Source organism: Sminthopsis crassicaudata, chromosome 2 (genome assembly GCF_048593235.1).
Source record: "Sminthopsis crassicaudata isolate SCR6 chromosome 2, ASM4859323v1, whole genome shotgun sequence".
In the NCBI taxonomy this organism is placed as follows: Eukaryota; Metazoa; Chordata; class Mammalia; order Dasyuromorphia; family Dasyuridae; genus Sminthopsis; species Sminthopsis crassicaudata.
Genome location: NC_133618.1, coordinates 620,037,193 through 620,061,454, shown reverse-complemented (window position 1 = coordinate 620,061,454; position 24,262 = coordinate 620,037,193). Strand labels below are relative to the sequence as shown.

Below are 24,262 nucleotides of genomic sequence, written 5' to 3'. Positions count from 1 at the left end.
CCCTTCTTGATAGTCACTCGCTCACGAATTTATCTCCCTTTTCATCAAATTTTCAATGCCCCCCCTTTTTTGTGGTTGTGTATATTATTCTTCTGGTTCTACTTTGTTAAATTCAGCATCAGCAGATATACTTTTCCCATGTTTTCGGAATTCTTTATATAGAGTAATCCTACTGCATAATTTATCCCAAGTCCTTCACACACTATAGTTTGTTCAGATACTCCTCAGGGCACAGACTTTGGTTTTATTTTTTTCTTCTTCTATGTTTTCATGTATATCAGACCTTTGTTTATACCTTTGACCTTTAAAATTTTTTTTTCTATTTATACATGAACTTTAATTTTTTTAAATACACATTTCTTTATGACTCATGTTGGGAGAGAAAAATTAGAACAAAAGGGAAGAGCCACAAGAGGAAAAAAAAAAACAAGAAAAAGAAAAAAAGTGAACATAGCCTGTGGTGATTTACATTCAGTCTCCATAGTTCTCTCTCTGGATGCAGATGGCACTTTCTATCCAAAATTTATTAGGATTGCCTTGGATCACTGAACCGCAGAGAAAAACCTACTTTTTCATAGTTGATAATTGCACAATCTTGCTGTTATTGTTACAGTATATTCTTGGTTCTGCTGGTTTCAATCAGCATCAGTTTTCTTAAATCTTTCCAGGCTTTTTCTAAAATCAGCTTGTTCATCATTTTTTAGAGAACAATGTTCCATTATCTTCATGTACCATAACTTTTTCAACTTTCCCAATTGATGGGCATCTACTCATTTTTCTAATTCTTTGCCACTGCAAAAAGGGCTGCCACAAACATTCCTGTACATGTGGGTCCCTTTTCCTCCTTTAAGATCTCTTTGAGATGTAGACCCAGTATAAACACTGCTAGATCAAAAGGTGTGTATCCTTTGATCATAGTTCCAGATTGCTCTCCAGAATGGTTGCATTCTTTCACAACTCCACCAACAATGCATCAGTGTCCCAGTTTTCCCACATCTGCTCCAACATTCGTCATTATCTTTTCCTATCACCTTAGCCAATCTGAGATAACTTTGACCCTCTTGATGTCTATGCCCAATAGTGAGAACAAAACAGTCTCCTCACTTCAGATAAAGCAGACCCAGGCTAAGGAGGGTGAGTTAGTCTGGAGGGGGCAAAGCTCAGCCCGCAGGGAAGCAGTGCCAGTGAGTCTCCAGGGGAATGGCTATGGCTCAGAACGAATCACACTTTGTGCCCCACTCCCCTCCCTCTGGCATTTATCTAGCTATAATTGCAGCTATAATGGGTGTGTTTAGTGCATTGGTCTTGCAGGTACTGGGGCAGGGGAAGACTGAGCAAGGATTCCTGGAAAAGGGAAGACTGAGCAAGGATTCCTGGAAAAGTGGTATTCAAGCTGAGTCTGGAAGGAAGCCAAGGATTGTAAAAGGAATGGGTGGGGGAACCCACACAGGAGACAGCCAGTGCAAAGGTGTGGAGGTGGGAGAGGGCTTTCAGAGTCCATCCAGGGCCGGCATTGGAGATTGACAAAGTCCTAGGATGCCTTGCTCTGACTTTTGTGTGGCTAAGGTCACCTTGTAGATCTATGGTCCCATCTAACCCCACCTAAAGCCTGGTTTACACCTTACCAAGTACACTAGGAGCTCCCTGAGGGAATACGCTTTCTCCAGCAGAGTATAAGAGAAAGAATATCCATATCTCTATCTATACATTTACCTGTACACATATATACATCTATGTATATATACTTGTATATATATGCATATACTCATTTGTGTATATCATTGGTGCACATCATTTCTTCGAGAAATTTAATTTTTTCCTTTAATACATCCATCACGCATTTACTTATTTTTAAAACATTTATTAAAATTTTTTTTGAGTTCTGATTTCTCTTCCTCCTTCCAGTCTCTCCCCAATCCATTGCGAAGGCAAGCAATAGGATATCAATTATACATATGAAATCATGCAAAACATTTCTATATTACAGGCTAAATATATAATGAAGAAATGAATCATGGATGAATAAATGAAGACTGGGTGGATGGAGGAGTGGATAAGTGAATTAATGGATAGATAGGAAAGAAAGAAAGAGAAATGAGTGGGTAGGCTGGGTAGATGGAAAATCGAATAAGAGTTTCATGGGTGGGTGAGTGAATGTGTGAACGAAGCTGGAATGAAAGGGTCGGCAGATGGATGGCTGTGCCCATCCAGGGGGCTTTGGACTGGTAACAAGGAATAGAACCATTTAAAACTCCGGTCTCTTCCTCCCTTCTTCCCTATCTTTAACCCAATCTGTTTGCTGCATGCCCCGGTGGGGAAGTCAGTTCTCAAAGAGGGCCCGAGGAGGAGAAAGATCTCTGACCCCTTCTGTTTTTCAGGGGCTGAGGACCAGGATGGGGATGGAGAAGGGTCCAAGACAGGTAAGTCTAACCTAGATACTGTTCTTCTTGATTGAGTCTGAAGAAAGAGTGGAGAGAGGGGAAATAAAGCAAATATTGAAGAAAAGGAAAGTTTCCAGTGTTGGCTGAAGTCAAACCCCAGGTTCAGAGCAGTCTCACTGCCAATGCCCTTTTTTAGCCCCAGCCTTGCCCCAGCCCTTCTCGGATGTGTCTCTTGTCTGATAAGCAGGAGCTCTCAGACATTAGCACAAATATGACATTACTAGATATAATGACTCTTAGCATAGACTATGAAGTGCACCTGTGCTTTAGTGTGGAAAATTTGAGCTTAATTCTATAATAAAAATAAAAACAAAACAAAGGAATCAGTATCATTTGATTTCCTTTTCACTTTTAATCTATGAGCCGTTTATTTGGATCTGACTGGGAGCACAGTTGATAGAGGTCAGAACCCCCCCCAAAATCAGGAAGATCTGGATTCAACTCGGCCTCTCACACTTATTAGCTTGGGACTCCATCTGATTTTTTCCTCAATGGTAAAATGACCGGGTTGGATAGGATGAGCCTCCCAGTTCTGAAATTCTGTGAACGTGCCTCGTAGGACAGTGTAGCATCCTGCTCGAGCAATCAAGAACATGGCCTTTCAATCCATCTCTTCTGTGGATTTCCTGACTTTTGGGTAGTCATTTAACATTTATGTCCCAGTTTTCCCATTGTTTAAAATGAGAGTAATAAAATACCTCTCCTGTCTCCCTCCCAGGGCTTTCTTGAAGATAAAGTGAAATCTCATTAAAAAAAAAAAAAGCAAAATATAGGATAAAATGAAAAATATAATGATAATGAGTTCCTGGATGTTTACATGATATTTTCAAGTTTGTAAAGCACATTACTTACATTATTTCATTGGATCCTCACAACAATCCTAGGAAGAAAGTGCTATTATCTATCAGCAGTTGATAATAACAGTTGAGGAAACTGAGCAAAGTGACTTGCCCAGAATCCCACAGGTAACGAATATCTGAGGCCATATTTAAACCAGGGTCTTTCTCCAGGTCCAGTGCTTTAACCACTGCACCATCTAGCACAAAGTGCAGGGCCGGAGACTTAGAGTCAGGGACTGGATCTGTGATTTTGGAACTCCGGGGTGAGGAAACTCTCCCTGTCAATGCAAGTTGGCCCCTTCTCTGCCGCTCACAGTCTGAGAGCTTCTTGGCAACCAGGAGGTTTCCTCACATGGCTAGTGTGTGAAAAAGGTAGTACTCGAACCCAGGCTTTCTGGGCTCTTAATTTATTGTGCCATGCCATGGGACACCGTAGGTGCTTTTTTGTTGTTTGAATGGGTGCAAAAATCTTTTAGAAAAAACAAAGACAGAGATGGGTCACTTATCAATTAGCTCCTCTCCTGCCCATCTTAGCTTCCCTGGGGTCTCCTGCAGGGATCTTGCCCCCTTCTCCTTTGAGGTGACTAGAAGGCTCCTCTCCTGCCCATCTTAGCTTCCCTGGGGTCTCCTGCAGGGATTTTGCCCCCTTCTCCTTTGAGGTGACTAGAAGGCTCCTCTCCTGCCCATCTTAGCTTCCCTGGGGTCTCCTGCAGGGATCTTGCCCCCTTCTCCTTTGAGGCGACTAGAAGGCTCGGTGTCTCAGCCTTGTATTTTGTGACTTATTTGAGACCGAGGAACAGCCGCTGCAGCTCTGGATGGCTAATGCTCCCTCCCGCACCATTCCAAAGATGGGATGGGAGAAGATTGATTTCCCAGGACTGCTGCAAATGAGACCCATTAATTTTCTCAGGTCCTTAGCACCAGGGTGTGGCAGCTGCAAAGACAGCCCCGTTCACGGGGGAGTAGCCCTCATTTTTCATGTTTCTCAGGCAGATGTCGTGGGAGGCTCAGAAGGGCGGGAGGGAAGGGAAGCCGAAAGCGAAGGATGTTTGCCCAGAGAGGAGGTACTGAGGCTCATCTTACAGAGCCAGCCAGTTCTCAGCCATCCATGAGCCTGAGGTTCAGAGGGAGAGATTAGATCACTGAAACCCATCAGTGACTCCAAACTCATTCTTTCCTCTCATGCTGTACATGGGCAGCACTGTGTACCTTCCGTGCCTCATCTTGGGGAGATGGGGTTATTATCATCCTAATCCTGTGGATGAGGAGACAGTCCCCGGGCAGCCAAGCGCTACATCCAGAGATGTGCAGGTTCAGAAGGAAAATGGAACCTGTCTCCTGGCCTTACCTGAGTTCCAATCTCAGGGCTGCCCCTAACTTGTTTAACCTTTACCTCTCTGAGCTTCAGTTTTCTTGCCTGTAAAATGGGGTTTCGGACTATATGACCTCTAAAGTCTTTGATTCTCAACCAAGAGCCCGCCAACTGTTCCAGGGACCTGTATCTTCTCACCCTTCCTCTTCCCCCTGTGTCCCATCTCCATGTACAGAAGGCCTTTAATCCCTTTCTACTTTTCTCTTCAAATCCATGTTCCTTTCCTGAACTTTATTTTCTTCACCTGTAAGGGTGATACTGAAGGGGTAGAACTGGGGTTGTTTCTCCATCTGGAAGTGTGATATTGGAAGGGCAGAATGTTCCCATGTATAGACCATGGAGTCAGAAAACCGAGTTTTGACTTGAGATTCTTATAATTATTAGCTCTCTGGCCAAGGGCAAATCAGTTAGTCTCTCTGAGCCTCAGTTTACTCATCTGTGAAACACTTGCACGGTATGCACTATGTGGATGTGAAGAATGGCTCCTGGGAACCCTAAAATGCTATAGAAATATGATTTGTTATTAATAAAAATGAGGAAATTGGGCTAAATCTCTGAGGTCTTTTCCTGCTCTGACTTTCTGTTTTATAATTCTCTTTTGCAGCTCTGCAGCCTCTGAAAAGTGTGGACAATACAGAAGGTAAAACTGTCAGGAATTCAGGATTGGGAGAAGGGTTCTCTCTCAGTGTCCAGGGTGCCCCTGAAGTGGGAACAGAGTGGCTGACTGTTGGGTTTGGGAGCCATGGGAAACCCACAGATTCTGGACCTACTGGCGGGTGGGGTAGGGATGGGGGAGACTGGACAGGAAGCCTTGAACATTGGTTGGACTTTTCTGGGAGTTTAGCAGGAGGGAAAATTGGAAGGGGTGATAGGATTCATTGTGATACACCAGAAAGAATGCTGGGTGTGGTGTCAGAGGTCCTGCCACTTATCATTTGTGCGACATGGGGCAAATTGGGACATCTCTGACCTGGATTTCCGCAACTGTAAAATGGTGGATTAGAAGAGGTGACCACTAAAGTGACTAAATCTAAGGTGATCCTGTGTTCCTCAAAGCCAGCATCTTGCCCTATTCTCTCTACTGCTGCCTCATTCTCTAGTCCTGCTTTATATCTCCTCCTGCCTATGGGCTGGATGGAAAACTGTAGAGTCAGAAAAATCCTGGGGGGTCCCCCAGTGCTCCCCCAGCTTTGTGACCCAGGCATCTAGTGCTGTCTCCATCAGTGATGCCCAATCAGCGAGAAGCGTGGGTTCTCCTGATACTGTGGTAAGGAGACCAAGAGCTACGGGGGGAGTGGAAGAGCTGGGGCTCCACCTGGGAGTTCTTGAGTGTTCTTTTGACAGTCTGGGCCTCTTCCTCACCTTTACTCTGTCCCACCTGGCCCAGAGTGAAGCAGTCCTTGATAGGAACGCTACAAGTAGGAAGCTCCCCCACGGTGACTTTGTACTGGCCGGTCACTGTGCTGGCTCACTGGGCAAACATTTTGTCCACTCCTTGGCTCACGTCCTCATCGCCCCCGCCCCTAATTTCTGTCTTTGCTGACATGCTGCTCTGCCCTATTAGACATTCAACATTCTCTTCCATTCCAGACCCGCCACCCTGAGGTCTTATGGAGGAGGCAGCATCTTCACTTACAAGAAAATAGCCAAGTTTATATGTCCACCAGGAATATGAAAGTCAGAATGCAGACACATGTCCCCGTGTGCGACTTCTGAGGAGTGTTTTATTTGACTCTGATAGGAACTCGGGTGTAGGTGACAAACCTGAGGCTCCAGGAGGGTCGGTGAGCAGAGCTGGGAGTGGAAGCCAGGGGCAGCCATCCCAAATTAGCAGAGTTCTAACGTTGTGGCAGGTAGTTCTCTGTCCCCCGAGGAAGGTGCTGAAGGGGCATGGGAGTGTACATTACGGCGTGGGCTGGTGTGTAATTGGGTCCCAGAGTGGGAGCCTCTGCCAGGGTGCTTGCCTCTGGGTTTCACTGTGCCCACCTTCAAGCTCACCAGCTTTGTTAGCCCATTGGTTGGCTGCTAATCCTCGCCACCGCCCTCTCAGCCTATCAGGAGTAATGTCTCAGGCATGTGTAACTTTAGGATATTGAGGCAGGTAGTTCAGGTCTTGCTTTGCAGCTGAGGAAAGTCATTGCTGATGGCAGAGCTAGGATTCCCTCGGTCCGTAGCCTTTCCACTATCCCAGCACTCCCCTGTCTTTGTCTCCCCGGCCCCTGCCCGTGAGAGCGCTTGGTCTCATTACCACAGTATCAGGAGAACCCTATGCTTCTCGCTGAGTGGGAATCACTGGGTGAGAACAGCACTAGATGCTTGGTCACAAAACCCGGCCCCTGACTCCTCTTAGAACGTCCCAGGGGACTCTGGAACCTCCTCAGGATGCGCAGGGATCAGACTCCATCGATGTCATGATGTTCTCACCCTAGGAGTTCACAGTGAGACTGTTTACATCCCTCTCTTTGTCGTCCTCTCTCCCCTAGCAGACGAAGGGCAAGAAATAGCTTGACCCTGAAGGCTGGACGGTGTATGTGGGGGAGGCGCATCCCGAGCTCCTGAAGCCACGGACGCCCGACCTCCCACACTACAGGAGGCTGGGACCACCCTGTGCCTGCGAGGACCCGCCACCCCGCTGCCTCGTCTGTCCAGTGGGTACAATACACAGTCAGCCTGCTGCCTTACTCCTCTGGTGGACATGATGAACCGACCATCTCACTGCCTTATTTCTCCAGAATGATACGTAGACCACCCCGCTGTCTTATTTCTCTGGTGGACATGATAATAATAGCTCCTATTCCTGTAAGGGTTCTAAGGTTTACAAAGTACTTTCTTCCTATAAGCCCCAGGAGGCTGTGCAAAGATCACCCCCATTTTAGAGCTGAGAAGCCCAAGGCTCGGAGACGTCCTGCCGTCCTCTCTTGCCCAGGGTCACAGAGACGTGCTTGGCTGCCTTGTTCCTCCAAGGGATCCCGTCCGCCGCGGCCCCTTTGCCTTCCTTCTCTCCCGCCAAGCCCTGAGTGTCACCGCGTCCTCCCTTCAGATGCGGACAGGGCTCGGGTAGCTTTCTCTGGCTGCCACTGTGGGGACGCCCACAACGCCCGTGGGCAGACGCTCAAGTGTGTGTGCGTGTGTACATGCAGTGTGCAAACACTCAGAGCCCTCCTCCCCCTTTGCACCAACGTTTGTATGCCCGTGGGAAGCTGCTCCATCTAGGGTGCAGTGTGCCAAAGAAGGAGGGGGCAGACATCACGCACGCATTCAGGCTCCATCCCCACAGCCCCCATTGAGAGCTTGCGCCTGGACCCCTCCCGTCTGTTCCCAGAGTCCTGCCCCCCCCCCCCCCCGGGAGCTGTGTGCTGGTCATGCTGATTCTCCGAGGGCTCAGGGGCCGGGCAGGGCAGTGCCCCTTGGAGGAAGAACAGCCTGAAGGTTGGGGTGAGCCGTGGGAGTCCTGCCACCCCAACCAATCCTGTGTCCCCGGACTTCTGGCCTAACGCCCCGACATTTTCAGACTCCACACTCATCCTCTACCTGACTTCCCCCTCGCCCCCACGCTTTGGGGTCCACATTTGGGAGTGTAGTTGAGCTATGGTGCTGACCGGGAAACCAACCAGTAAGGATCCAAATCCTTTTCCCAAGTTGGCAGTGCCAGTCTTGGGCAGCAGGTGTCAGCATGGGCCTTGAGCAGCAGCCGGGAGCCACCCCTCTGGCACAGCTCTCAGGCAATGACGTCACTGGGGCAGATTCTCTCTTGTCTGGGAGCTGAAGGTCAGTGCCTTGTGCCCTGGCCGATCAGGGAGCCAACCCGCGGCAGCTCGGGCCTCTGGCCGGCCTGACCCTTCCTGTTTGCCTTAAGTACCACGGCATAGACTGGGGGTGGACCTTGCCTCCCGTGGGGCTGGTGCTTCTCGGAGGAACCCCGAATAGGAGGCACTCCTCCGGCCTCAGGCTCCCTCTCCCCTCAAATGTTCTGCCTTCTGCCCAGGGGCGACTGGTCTGCCCTTTTCTCCACTTGGGCAGGAGAACCCTGCTCAGGCCTAGCCCAGACGAGGGGGAGCAGGGGGTTTTCTAATTTAAATGCTGGAATCTGGGACATTTTGTACCTTGGTCATGTGTTTTAGGAAAAATAAATGCTTTGTGTTTTGTTGAAAGTCTGTCTGATGTGTGGCTGGGGCAATGAGGGCTTCCTTATACCAGAAGTTCTTAACCTCTATATGCCGTGCACCCCTGGGACCCTTCCCAGAGCCATGTTTTTAAATAATGGAAGGAAACCCTAGATTTCAGCAAGAGTAAAATGGAGATGAATTTTTTTCCCATTCAAATGAATGAACCCCTGAAATCTTGCCCAGGGTCTGCAGGTTAAAGTACTGATACTTTGTTCTGGGAGTCAGGATGTCTGAACCCCACTCCTAACCCCAGCTCAAGAGCGGAAGTAATGCGATGATGGTCCAGAGGTTTGAACATCAAAGGTCTCCTCAGGTGTGGACTGTTTGCAGCAAACTCGATCCAGTTCCATCGAGTTAACGGAAGCAGACTGTGCAAGGCGCTGTGCTAGGCACCGGAGGGGCAGAGACAAGGTAAAACCAGTTCTGTTCTCAAGGAACTACGATGGGAGTTAAACGTAGATGCAGTAAGGACAGACGATCCTGGGGAGCAGCAGAAGGCAGGAGAGGGCTCAGGGAGGGCTTCTCGTAGGAGGCAGCAGGGCTGGCTTTTGAAGGGAGCTCAGGATTCTGAGGTTGGAAGGGAGAGATGGGACCTGAGAACTGTGAGAGTGCCAATGCAAGGTGGAAGGCTGGCTTTAGGGAACCACGAGGAGGCCGGTTTGGCCGGACCACCAAGTACAGGAAGAGGAATTGTGAATATAAGCCTGGAAAGGGAGACCCAAAGCCAGCCTGACCGGGGCTCTCAATGGCTGTGGAGGCCTGGAGAGGATGGGAGCCATTAAAGATGCCTGACTGGGGAATGACATGAAAAGGTTTGAGCTTTAGGCAGGTAATTTGGGCAGTTATTTGGAGGGTGGAATGCTGAGTGAGAGATGGAAGCCAGGCCTTCAGTGAACAGCTCTGCAGTTGTTCAGTGCATATTCACGCTGCATTTTCTGGCTTCTTTTGTTTTCATTGCCTGCTCTCTCCCTGGAACTCCAACTCCAGCCTGGGGTCCTCTCTCTCCCCAGTTCTCCCTCCTGGCTTCCCCAACTTTCTTCCAGTCCCCGCTAAAATCTTACCTTCTGCGAGGAGTTTTTTCCAATCCCCGTATTGCCAATTCCTTACTCTAGGAATCCTTTCCAGTTTATCATGTCTCTCATTTGTACACAAGTGTTTGCATGTTTTAAATATGATCTCCTTGAGACAAGAAACTGTCTTTTGCCTTGCTTGTAGCCCTGGTACTTAGCACAAAGCCCGGTACAAAGTGGGGCCTAATAACTTCTAGGGGAGAAGAGGATGAGGGCCTAAAGTGGAGTACAGGGAGGAGAACAGACAGAAGCAAGGGAGGAAGAAGTAGGCAGATGAATGGACAGGAGAGTGAAGGAAGAATCAAGGATCATTTTAAAGTGAATCTGAGTGACTGGAAGGAGAATGGAATGGAGGAAGAGTGGGATGGGGGAGAGAGAATGATTCCCAACCTGACATCACTGTCTTGTGAGGTTTCTTCCTAGAGGAATGCTTGCAAATCAAAGCGGAGAATCATGGGAATAGGATTCAAGGGCCAGTTCACCAATGTGACCTTGGACAGAGCAACTCTCTGGCCCCAGTTTTGTATTTATATATCTGTATCTATACCCATCTAGTTATATCTTATCTATCATCTATCTGTCTGTCTGTCTTCATACACATGTTTACTTTTGTTGCCAGAGTACGGACCTCCAATCTGGGAAGTAAGACATGGTAAGATACCCTTTGCTATTGCACGCCGGGCCTGGAGTCAAGAACTCCTGAATTCAGATTTTACCTCAGACTCTTTCCTGTGGCTTGCCATATAACCTTGCTTACCTCAGTTTCCCCATCCGTAAAACAAGCTAGAGAAGGAAATGGTAAACCTCTCTAGAATCTTTGCCATGAAAACCCCAAATGGAGCCACAAAAAAATAACTAAACAACAACATAGCAGTTATGTATGATATATGCATGTATAGAAGGTCCTCAGCGGCTTTCTGTGTATGTGGTAGGGAGTATGAAGCAGAAGATTTTATGATATATAGCAATTGAATGTGTCTCTATGTGTATATATGTAAGTGTGATTCATAGCTGAGAATATTGGGGAAGACAGCCGCTGTATATATTTGTGTTTAGAATGTGCAGTAAATATTTTGCATGTATCTGGAGTATTCAATGGGTGCGCTGGGTTGCAGCAGTTGCATGTGGCTTTCTGTATTCAGCAGTGGTAGGTGCTGGGGTACCCAACAATTGGACTTGTATGTGTTGGGGACATATAAGCCGTTGTGCTGTGTGTTTGTATGTTGTTTATAGACGCTATAGGAGGTTCGGAGCAGTTGTTCGTGTACATGGTAAAAGCCGTGTCTCTGTGGATGCGAGCTGCTGCGTGTTGGGGGCTGCAGTATCTTGGAGAAGCTGGCCCCCGGATGGAGCGGACATCGGTAACAGGATCGCCAGGAAATCATTATGTTTAGGTACCCTTCCTGGGCAAGATTCCAGCTCGTGCATTTTAATAGACAAATATTTCTCAGAGTGAGATAAGCTAAAGCCTGCAGGTATCAAATCCATATTAAAGAGAGGACACAGGGTTATTTCATTTGCAGAACTTGATCTATGATAGGCATTAGACTTTGGTGCCATTTGCAAAAATGGCCATGAAACCTCATTAACGTAATTTACCGCTCAGGTGTCTGGCCCAGGGGAAGAGGCAAGAGAGAGGAACCCTTTCCACAAGCCCTTCTGGGGTCTGGAGTTGGAGTGGGGGAAGGAGGAAGGTGATTTCCTGAGGAATGGGGAGGTAAGTTCAGATGGTTGTGTCACATTCTGTGCCCCCACCCCCATCCCAGCCCCTCTCTGACATTCTTGGCCTTAGGGTCCAGAGAGGGGGTCCCCAGTGGCTTTCCAAAACATATTCTCAATGGAACCAATTAAGATGGGAGTCTCTTAAATTTCCTCTACATTAAATTAGAACTTGATTTAAATAGATCAGGCCCATCTCTAGTTTGCAATCAAACAAAGGCTGATGCAAAGTGCTTGCCTTTGAGAGCCGCTGTAAATCCTCCTTTCCTTTGCTGACCTTTATGTATTTCTTTTTGTTTTTTAAAAGTGAGAGTAGAACAGTACCATTATCCTTTAGCCTCATCAGGGCAACTAAGTGGTGGGAGCAGGAAGACAGTGGCAATAACCCAGAGTGGGCAGCCTCTCTCACTCCTAGGCTGCTGGGAGATCCATAAAGCAGAGGCACCTGGGACCTCTGCCCTCGTGTCCCTCAGCAAGCCTCTCAGGTACTCCACCAGTTAGGGAAGGCGCCCAGGGCATCCACCTCATCAGTTCCCACCTGGCTGCTTTCCTGGGCTTTATGAGCTCCAGAAACTCATTGCGAAAAGAAATCAGCTCTGTAACTCCTGCCTCCTCACATCATTTCCTCCTCTGGCTGCGGGACGAGAGCATGTACTTAGCTCAGTGTCTGGTATAGAGTCGGCGCTCAGTAACTGTTTATTGTCTTTAACAGGAGGGAGAAAGAAAGAATCAGATAAGTTCTCTCTGAGGCAGGGCAGTGTGACTCCCGGGGAGTTGGGCTACCTTCATGGCTCTTGCTTTATCTGTATTTAAGTCCTTCAGGATTCTGTGTCTTTGGAAAAGATGTGTTATAATGTTATATGTATAATGTATATGTATAATGTATATGTTATATGTATATTGTAGTATATGTATATGTATATGTATTATGTATAATGTAATATGTTGTAAGCTACCAGAAGTACCAAGCACAGAAAACTGAAAGGGTTTGGGAGAAGACTAATGACAAGTGCTGCATCTTTGACAATACCTTCTAGACCCTTATTACATCTGTGTGAGAGGTCTAGGGTCTTGACCTGGCCACCACTGCCATCATCAATGCTTTGACCACCACTGCAATCACTGTTACTAGTATTATCTTTTCCACTATTTCCATTCATCGAAGGCAGATGGGATCCTGGTTAAATAGTGGAATGGCTAACCTGTGGGGTTAGGGCTCAGATCAACTGGGCACATGGCAGCATAATATTTTAAACTTCCTCGTTGGACTGTGAATTAAAGAACTGAAGATGTTTCGTCTCAGCTACTGACTTGGGGACTTGGTCAGGTATTTTTATTGTTTGGTTGTTTTACTTGTATCCGATTCTTTGTGCCCCATTTTGGGGTTTTCTTGGAGGAGATCCTGGAGTGGTTGTGACCATTTCCTTCTCCGGTTGATTTACAGGAAACTGAGACAAAGAGGTCTTGCCCAGGGTTGTTCAACTACTAAGTGTCTGAGGCCAGATTTGAACCCATGAAGATAAGTCCTTCTAATTCCAAATCTGGTGCTCTATCCATTGAGCCACCTAGCTGCCCTCCCAAAAGAAAAACTTTATCCATGGGGTTTGGGGGGACAAAGATACTAGAGTGGCTGGACATTTCCTTCTCCAGCTCATTTTACAGATGAGGAAACTGAGGCAAAAAGAGTTAAGCGACTTGCCAGGGTCATTCAATGGCTAGATTTGAACCCATGAAGATAAATCTTCCTCATTCCAAATCTGGTCCTCTATCCATTAAGCCACCTAGCTGTCTTCCCAAAAGAAAAACTTTGTTCATGGGGTTTAGATGCAAAGATACTAGAATGATTGGCTATTTCCTTCTCTGGTGTGTTCCCTTTTTTAATAAATAAGGAATTGAGGCAAAGAGAGATGAAGTGACTTACCTAGAATCACACAGCTAGTAAGTGTCTAAAGCTGGATTTGAATCCACATCTAGGTCCAGTGACCCTTTGCCAATATAATTATCTCCTTTTCCCAGTGGTCTTTGCTTTCCAGCCTTACAAAAATGGAGTATTCCATTACTAGTCTCATTTTATAGGGAGGAGGGTACTTGAGGGTCCTGAGTGCCCCAGAATGGAGGCAGTGTGCCCGCCCTGAATCAAGGACTCCAGGCAGGGAAGTCATTATTCACAGCCAGCCTTGGCTGGAGAGATGCTCTAGGAAGCAGAGCCGGGATGCCGCTCTTGGTGCCCTCAGTGGGGACTAAAACCATGTCTTCTGCCATGGTTGTTCACTGGAGACTTTGAACTCTCACTGCAACAAATCCCCCTCGCCAAATACATACCCACAGGAGGACAGTCTCTCCTACCATGAGAAATGTGCCCATGTATAAACACATCAGGGGAGAGAAGGAGCTCTGACGGCACTCCTGCATCCCTAGCCTAAGGCGCCTGCCTCCCTGGTCTGCTCTGGGGTAGGGACTGGGGAGGGGGGGTGGCGGAGGGCAAACTTCGTGGATTTGGGGGGCTCTGAGTCAAGGACACAGCCAGGCTCTATGAGCCACTGCAGTGCTGGTCTCTGCCCACCAGATGGAGTCCACTGTCTAGAAGAAAAGGCTTGGATGCTCAGCCTCCATGTCTTTAACATCTTCCTTCTTAGTATCCTAGAAACCCAGAACTGGCTCATAGCATCATAGCTTTAGAACTTGAAGGGGTCACCTGGGACAGGCCTTCTTAAACTCTCTCCATCCCGATCCCTTTTCACTGGAGAAATTTATATATGAAGCTATAGTATATAAAATAAATATACAAATCAAACATTTACTGATAATAAACCATAATTTTGAGACCCCCATGTTCGGTTATGGGACTCCAAAGGGAGTTGTGAACCACAGCTTAAGAAGCTGGGATTTAGGGCACCCCCTCATTTTACAGACAAGGAAACTGAGACCCCGGTAGATAAAGAGATTTAGGATTATGGGATTGTAGATTTAGACTTGGAAGGGGTTTTATGGGTCATCTCGTTTTTCTTCATTTCATAGTTGGAAAAACTAAGACCCAGAGTAAATGACAGAGCCTATATTTAAACCAAATCCGGTCTAGAGCCTTGTCCAAATCTTAGAGCTGGAAGATACCTTTATATGTCATCTGGAATATGGGCCTCAGAATTTCTACTCCAGTTCTGATGCTTCGTACCTGGGTGATTATGGATCTTTTGCTTCATCTCAGTTTCCTCATCTGTAAATTGGGGTTAATGTTTCTACCACTAATATCATAAGGCTGTCATGAAGAAAGCTCTCTGTGACTCCCTTAAAGTGCACTAGATAATTGAGCTGCTGTTCCTAAGATCAGTGTTTTTCTATTGTTCAGGTAATTAGATAGAAGTACCATAGTAGAGCAGATCCATTTGGAGGTCCTGAAACTAGCCTCATCTCAGCCATTTATTATCCATCCCGATCCTACCTGTGTGATCATGGAACATTCACTGATCTCCTTTGGTTCTCAGTTTCCTCATTTGTAAAATGGGGTCATTGATCTAGATAGACTTTAGGGACTCCTCTAGTTCTAAATCTAAACCTTTGGATGATGCAATCAAAAAAGCCCTGGATTTGGAACCAGGAAATTAAGGTTCAAATTCTGCTTCTAGCACTTGATCTTTAGTCAAACTATCTCGCTTCTCGGGGCTTACTGGGTCCTCCTCTGAAAAATGAGGGGTTTGGGTTTTGCAATCTGTAAGGTCCATTCCAGCTCTCCGTATTTCTTTCATGATAATTGTCCTCTGAAAAAAGGCAATTGTCCTCTGGGAGATGGACTGGAATGAAGCGTGAGCAGTGGGGAGCAGTGGGAGCTGGAGACTAAGAGGCTAAATGGATTCTCAATTTTGGAAAGCTTTGAAAGTCAGATTGGAGAAAGCAGCATTTAAAAAAATTTAGATGTGCAGAAGCAGAGTTGGCCGTGATGTGTGGCCATTTTTAGGAATGAAGATACAGACGAGATGTTTGCCAGATTGGCTGGTGACATGAAGCTCTCAAGGAGAACTAGGAAACAAGTCGACAGTTGAACAAACTGAGGTCCAAGGGAAAGGAAGTGAATTTCTTGGTTGCATAATGAGTTCGCAACTAGAGAATGTTGAGATACAAAATTATGTCCATAAGAGTGGACTGAGACAATCAATAAATAAGCATTTATTAAACCCTTACAAAGGACAGTTAGGTGGTACGACGGATAGAGTGAAGGGCCTGGAGTCAGGAAGAACTGAGTTCAAATCTGGCCTCAAATACTCATGAGCTGTGTGACCCTGAACAAATCACTTAATCCTGTTTGCCTCAGTTTCCTCATCTGTAGAATGACTTAAATAAGGAAATGGCAAACCACTCCAGTCTCTTTGCCAAGAAAACCCCAAATAGGATCACAGAGTTGGACATGAAAATGACAACAAAAATGTGTACAAAGACAAAAATGACAGCGTTCTTGCCATTGAGGCATGCAGCATACATCAGTCATGGAGGCATATATAAATATAGACATATATCAAGATAATTAATCGGGAAAGGAGGCAGTAGCATTTGGGGAAATCAAAAAGTTTACCTGTAGAAGATTGTGTTTCAGCTGAGTTTTGAAGGAAATAGAGATTCTAAGAGGTGGAGGTGAGGAGAAGGGGAATTCAGGCAATGTCAAATCTTGAAGATGGGAGAGGAAGCAAGAAACCAGTCTGGCTGCACTAAAGAGCAAATGAAGGTGAGCAATGTATGATAAAGCTGGAAAGGTGAGCTGGAGCCAGATTATGAAGGGCTTTAAATGCCGCAAGAATTTGATCCTAGAAGTTGATTGACTAGAAGAGCACCATGATCAGACCTGTGCTTTAGGAAGTTCACTTTCACATGGATGATCAGAGGATGAGGGGCAGTTGCTACAACCACACAAATGAAGATTGTAGTCATAACATGGGTGAGGGGTTAGGAGGATAGGAATGAATTGGGAGGCCGTAGTAATAGGACAAGTGAGGGCTTAGAAGGGTCTGAACTAGAGTGATGATGGGGAGAGCTGTGGGAACTGTTAGGGAGGTAAAACTGATGAGACTATTGGATATGTGGGGGGAAACTTCAGTGTGTGAGCCGGGGTGATTGGAAGGATCGGATGCCCTTGACAGAAATAGAGAAGTTTAGAAAAGGAGTGCATTTGGGGGAAGGTAACGAGTTCTATGCTGCATGTTGGGTTTGAGGTTTATAGAACACCTAATTTTAACTGTCTAATAGCTAGTTGGTGATGTAGGACTAGAATTCAAAAAAGAGATGAGGGTTTGCTATATGGCTCAGATATGATTAGGGTTCAACGAAAATTCCCACGCATACAACATCTCATGTAAAAAAAGACCTAGAAGACTTTGTCCAATAACTAAGGCTGGGGATGCATGAAGTGGACTTATCTAGTCAATGATGGTGGAATATGCTGGGCTTTCACTGGGCTGGTTGGCCACCTTTGCTTGCTTAAGAGTTTACACTTTTACGGGGCCTTTGACCTCCCACCTTCCTTGGATGGACTTTGGTGTCTGTACTATCACCGATGAGCACGGCCTTAACTGCAGTTCCTTACTTGTGAAATGGGAACCCCAACCTTCCCTCTGGTGAAGATACATGAGGGAAAGGACATGGGAAAGCACTTTGAGCATTTGGAAAAAAGAAAGAGGGAGGGATGGAAGAGAGATTATGGCTGTTTGATCAGAAAAGGGCTCCAGGAACTTTTGGAGAACTGGCCTGAAAGGAAGCTCTGGGTTTGAGATCGGTCTCCACCACTGTGTGATTCTGGTTATATCACTTAACTTCTTAGTACCTTCAGGGATTATATAAGACAGAGGCATCTCGGTATCGTAAAGGCAACACTCTCCACTGTTGCCTGAACCAGATCAAAATGTTTTGGGGAATTATTTAACAAATAAAAATATCATAGAACATAGATAATGTTAATATGTGGTATGGTGTGACTCATCCATTGAGTTTGACACCCCTGCTGTAACACAAATCTGTAGGTTATAGAGAAAGTACTGTCTTGCTTTGGTGGAGAGAATCCTCATCCAACAGGGGCTTGAAACCACAGATTCAGTCCTCAATCCCTTGATCCTCATGACAACCCTTTGAACTCTAGGCTGTTTTAAAAATGAAAGAACTGAGGCTCAGAAAAGTTAAGGGCCTTGCAAGATTAGTAAGGGTTTGAATCAGGATTGGAACTTGGGACTTCCTGACTAAAATGAGCTACCAAGATTTTTATAATGAACTTTTTACCATTCTTAAGAGTAGTGCAATTTTCAGATTTGAACCACATCATCACAGGCCTGTGTGTCTTTATAGGAGAGTCAGAAAATATACTAAAGAGAACAAAGATTGGAAAAATAGCTAGATCAAGTTTACATGCATAATATTCACACTGGAGGCAACACGCTTGCGAGGCTGGTGAGGGAGCAATTCAGAAGGTGTCTGAAGGAGAAAAAGATAACAAAGGCAAAGCAAAAAACTTTGGACCTTATTAATACTGACAAAGGCAACTGAGAGAACATCAACAACTTGCTTTATACCTGCTGTCACTTTTATATAAATTTTTATGAGAATAATCTACACATAGATTGAGGGCATTTTGATAAGGGTATCAGTAGAGAGCAGGGAAGCTTACACAAACTATATTCTCCAGTAGACTGCATCATTACCATCACACAATTGACTGAAAGATATAGAGAATAAAAACTCCCACTGTGCTTATTGTTTTATGATAAAAAGGATTTGATGTGACAGAAAAAAATACAACCTTAAAGACCCTTCTAACAAGATGTATCCCATTAATATAAATTAATAAAATTATTTGATTCCTTAAAAGGTGTAACAATAAGAGATAAGCTGTTTAATGATCCTCTTTCTAATCAATGATATCAGAAAAGGCATCAAAATGGAGACATATACTTGACAAAGGTGCTCTCCACTGTGATAGAGCAGATACAGTGCAGAGTTCAAGTTGCAAAGGTATTTCCTTTGCATCTATTCCGATGGTCCAGTTCATGGATGATAACATACTGCCTGCACCAAGCAGGAACACAGCAGTCTCCTTGGAGAAATGAACAATCATTCAAAAGAGTTTGGTCTAAAGCATACACACAGGAAAATCAAGTGCATGAAGAATGCCTTTCCTCTCTCACCCAAATTTGGAATACAATTAGATGGACAATGGAGACCATCTTTTAGTTCATATATCTTGAATGGACATTGCAAAGGGATAACAAATTGGTCCCGGAACTAAATCTGAGAAGACTGAATTAGCATGTCATTGGGAAATAGTACACCTCCTTTAATGACCTTAAATTAGCCCAGAAAAAAAGGTATATCTTTTTTAAAAAAAAAACATTTTATTGTTATCTTTTGCTTTTATATCTGCTACACTCCCTTAAGCTGCATCATTTTCCCACCCTCTCAAGAGAGCCGTTCTTCATAATAAATAATTTTTTAAAAGAGGAATAAGAAAAAAATTCAGCAGAAATAATGAACAGATTGAAAGCACTTTGATATTATTTGAAATATTTTAGATACCAATATTCTATTGTGTTCTTATATGTCTACCACTGATGGAATATGACTGCTTCTCAGGAATGAAAAATGAGTATGACTCAGAGGGCAATGGAGAGGGATGTTATAGTCTTCAACACATAATAAATAAGAATCAGATAAAGGGATGTCAGCAGACAAATGCATGGTCAAAAAAGATGATAGACTGGTCAAATGGAGAGAATTAGAGGAAACTACTAGATGGACCATGGACTCTACGGATATCCTTCTAGTGTGAGGAGAAAGTGAGGAACTTACCAATAGTGACTTAATGGGAGGAGGAAGATAATAGTCTCACAGGGTGGAATGAATTTATCTAATTGTAAGGAACATCCACATTGATGAGCTCATAGAGCCACTTAGAATTTAAGAGCCTTTTTTATATTTAAAAAATATTTTTACTGATATCTTGTTTCTTATATCATCATAGTTTTCCTAAATATTTCTCCTCTACTCCTACAAGTCATTCCATATAACAAATAGTAATTTTTAAAAAGAAAAAATGAATATAACTGACTGATACACTAAAAGAGTCTCCAAACATAAGCAATGTGTAACACTTATCTTCCTCCTACCTCTGTAAGTTAGTGATGTCTTCTCATTTCTCAAGTCCTGCTTGATCTTTATAATTGTATAACTTTTGTTTTTAATTTACTTTTTAAAATTCACACTATTTTATTTATTTATTAGAATAATAATAGCCTTTTATTTTTCAAAATACATGCAAAGATAGTTTTCAACATTCACTCCTTGTGTTCCAATTTTTTCTTCCCCCTTCTTCCTCCCCAATTGATCCAATAATATAGATTAAACATGTGCAATTCCTCTAAACATATTAAATATATACTGTTACAGTCATTTGTTTTGCTTACTTTATTTTGCATCAGTTTATGTAGATCTTATCAGACTTCTTTGTAACCATGGCACACATCATTTCTTATAGCACAATAATGTTCCACAACACTTATGTACTACAAGTACCTCCTATGTTAATCATTTTTTTTCAGTCCACCACTCCACATCAATCTCTCTCTTGTAACAAGGAAAAATAATTCAGTATAACTGACCCACAGAGTCACTGAGACTGACAGCATATGCTGCATTTTGTACTCCTAATCCCTTACCTCTGAGAATATGTAACATCTTTTGTTCTTTGGAACTAACATTTTCTGTCACAATTCTTCCCAGTTCATTTTCATTTACATTATTGTAGTCATTATGTAGGTAGTTCTCTGGGTTCTACTTTCTTTAAGTACATTCTGCACCATTTCATACAAGTCTTCCTATGTTTTTCTGAATTCTTCACATTGTGTGGTAAGGTTCCAGCATAATACAACATATTTACGTATTACGCTTTATTCAGTCTTTCCCCAATTAATGAACATCCTTGCTTTGTTCTAGATGGTTTTTGTTGTTGTTTTTGTTTTGTAACTGAGAAAGTGCTGCTAGGATTATTTTGATAGACTTGTTTAATTGTTCCACTCTTGCCCAATTCTTCATGACCCCATTTGGGGTTTTCTTGGCAAAGATACTGGAATGGTTTGCCATTTCCTTCTCCAGCTCGTTTGCAGTTGTATCCAAATTTTCATGATCCTATTTGGGGTTTTCTTTCTTCAGCTCAATGTACATGTGAGGAAACTGAGCCGAACAGGGTTAAGTGACTTTCCCAGAGTCACACAGCTAGTGTCTGAGGTCAGATTTTAACTCAGGTTTTCCTGACTCCACGCCTGGCACTCTAGCCACTGTGCCACCTAAATGCCCTTTTTGGTACAGTTGGAGCCTTCTTAGTTTTAATACCTTGGAGGTCTCTGCTGAGTCAAGGAATCATTGAATTCAAGAGCACAAGCCACCCAATGATTCTTTTCTCAGTTTCCCATTCCTTTCTAGAAGAGTTGGACCAATTCACTGCTACCCCATCAGTTTATTTGTGTACTTGTCTTCTCCTATTCCCTTTATAATTGACCACATAACCCCCTCCCCCCATACTACTTCCAATTTTCCTTGTTTTTATATAATTCTTTTCTCTAGTGGAAAATAAGCTCCTTGAGGACAGGAATGATTATGATGGTTTTTCCCCCCTTTGTATTCCCAAGATTCCTAGTAATTATCTAATGAATTGAATTGAATTGAAATGTAAGCAATAGATGGATGCAGACTGATGTGCACTTGTGCTTCCTTATTTCTCTAGGGGATAATAAATAGGTTCTTCTGCCTCCTCTTCAACACAGTGTCTAGTGACTGCGATATACTGTCCTAACTTCTTCCTCATTTTTCTGTCAAAAATAACATATAGAGCATCCTAGTAGAGTGTAATCTCCTTGAGGGCAGGAAATATTGGGGTTTTTTTGTCTTTGTACCCTCAGTGCTTAGCATACTGCCCAGCGCATAGTAAATTCCTAATAAATATCTATGGTTATTTCTTTCATCTCTAGACTTACTTTGAAAAGAGCACTGGCTTAGCAGTTCCTAGGTTCAAGTCTTGCCTCTGATACTTAACATATGTGCCTTTGAGAATCACTTTATTTCTTTTCTGAAGTGAGGACCTCCGTTTCCACACCAAGGAGGAAGGGTATAACAGATTGCCTTTGACTTCTCTCTCAGCTTCAGACATATGATCTTATGATACTGGTCTGCCTCTGTTTTCTCTTTGCTTTTGCACCCATATTCTTATCATTTTCTCCCCTAGCAGAGGTCACTGATGCTCCATGGAGATGCCAAAGGGGAAAAATTTCTGATAACCTGGCAAGGAAATTGAAGTTTGGTCTTAATTTCCAAGATAATTTGGTTTAATTTACTGCTAATGAATCAATGCCCCACTTCTTGTTCATCATGGCTTTCTTAATCAGATTGAATTTTAAATTCTTACTAACTTCATCACTAGGAAATATTAATGAAATGAAGCTGGCCTGAGCAGGACCCTCCCTCTTTCTGCAGAAATAAAATAATAATGACACCCAATTCCTCTGTAGCCTGAGAAATATGCTGTACTAGTCTCTTACTAGGTGCCCAAATGTCCAGCTCTTCTCAGAGGTCATCTATGGGCTGCAGTTAGAAGGTTTGAGGGTACACTCAAAGACAATTTCATGGAAAGATAGAAATGTCAGACATCTTGCAAATCTGCTCTTTTTGGAAGGCATAAGGAAAAAAACCTTCTGAATGAGGTGGTTTATTATGGAGTCAGTATAAAAATGAAAGGAAGATATTGGAAACATGAAAGATGGAATGGGAATAATGAGAATAGAGACAATGTGAGGGGCATAGGTAAGGAGACAGACAGACACAGAAATCAAGACGGATGGATGGATGACAATACCATGGTATCATAGACTGAGAGAGAATTTAGTCCAACTCCCTTTCCCAGATAGGGAGTTAAAACCCAGAGAAGTTAAGGCATTTAATGTAAGTCATTTACTATCTGGTAGGTGGATGAGAGCAGTTCAGCTTTTAGACCTTGCTTCTCTCAGTGGTTTCCAGGGGCCCGAGTTTCTTCTCAGAACTAGCCACGGAGTTCTTTGCCCTTGGCCTTGGGGCTTTCGCTTCCCCCCATTTGTTAACCATCACTGATCTTGTGAACGGACAGCCAATTCCAGCAGCTGGCTGGCTATCTCCATCTTTCTGACAGCCTCTTGCTATACCCCAGAGCATCAGTGGGCTTTTAAGGACTTTCTGTATAATGGAAAACATGTAAGAGAGGAAGTTTGACAACGACAATTGTCAAACCTCAATTAAAGAATAAATATGATAGGTACTTCTCAGAGTTATGAGAACAAAGTGAAGTAATATCTGTGGATTTCTTTGCAAACCTTAATATGCTATATAAATGTTAGCTATTAGTATTACCTACCAGAGAAAAACGAGCATTTTTCTCTTTGGACAGTTTAATGTTTGTGTTTTTTTCACAGACAGATCAATTTCTTTTACTTGTTTGACTGCTCGAATACTTTTAACCTGTTTATTGTACCCTATTGTTCTAAACCATCCAACATACATGGGTCATAAATATTTATTTTTTCTTATAGATATACTCAGACTTCTGTCCTTATTATGAGTCCTGATAGCTTGTTTGAAATCCTTGTAGACCACAGATCCACAAAATAATAGTCAGAATAGTCAGTCTTAAGGCTTAATGCCTTTTGGGAGCCCCACATCTCTTGGGGCTTTTCTAAATATGTTTTATTTTTAAATTAGTTACCTTACTTTAGGAAGGAATGAGTTTGGACCTACAGTCAGCTTCTGTGTTTCAGGATTCCCTGGAGAATATTTGAGTGCTTTGTGTTGCAAGGCCCCAGAGGAATTTTTTATGATTAAATCTAGCCTGTGTGTTTAGGTCTAGAGCAGAAGAGAGCCCTTTAGGGAGATAGGAGAAAGTCGAGTGCCCCAACCTCCTTGGATTCAATACTGGTTTTGTACTAGAACATTTCCCATTTTTAGCTGAGCCCAGGGTTACCCTTCCCTCACATACATATTCATAAGGAATACATGAGATCAAGATAATCAGGAATGTGAATTAAAGTATCAAAATAGCACCTATACTTCTCAAGCTACAGTTCTATTTAACTCCACATCTACTTTGACCCATGAGCCTTTCTAGGTTAAGAAACTCATGCTATAATCTCTCATATTCCTCACATCTGCCGAAAAGAATGGCCTTTCTTGCGTAAGAAGATTGGCTGATTAATAGAAAGTAAGAGATAACTGATAGACAACTCAGAGTGCCATAAACATTTGAGGAAGACCCCCTTTAATAGACCCCCTCCCATTATAATGAACTTATGGGAGTGTGTGGAAAGGAGGTGATCAGGATGGGCAGGCACAAAGAGATTGTAAATGACATTATTGCAGGCACTCAGGTGGGAATTCCCACCTCAATGAGATGGCGGATTCCTTGGACTCCAAAGTTATTTCCCATCACGTTGGGACTGGCACCCTTGAGACTCTCGTAACTTAATCGTACAATTACCAAAGAGCAATAACTCCCATTGACTTCTAACAGCAAATTCCTCTTTCTGACATTTACAACCCTTCATATTCCATTTTCAGCTCCCTTTTCCTGCTTATTACATAGTATTCTTCCCATACTGAATAGTACCAATTA

General features: G+C 43.8%; 1 protein-coding gene across 2 annotated transcripts in view; it reads left to right on the top strand.

Moving 5' to 3' along the window:
- Positions 1-8,803, top strand: part of CD276 (CD276 molecule) — a 48,505-nt gene extending 39,702 nt beyond the window's left edge. The window contains exons 6-8 of one of the 2 annotated variants that reach the window (XM_074296241.1): positions 2,379-2,420; positions 5,257-5,292; positions 7,139-8,803. In XM_074296241.1, coding sequence (XP_074152342.1) covers positions 2,379-2,420; positions 5,257-5,292; positions 7,139-7,161 — 101 coding nt within the window. In that variant the 3' untranslated portion in view covers positions 7,162-8,803. Of the gene's footprint in view, positions 1-2,378; positions 2,421-5,256; positions 5,293-7,135 lie in introns of both variants that reach the window. The other variant, XM_074296240.1, reaches the window with a different exon arrangement.
- The last annotated feature ends 15,459 nt before the right edge of the window (positions 8,804-24,262 follow it).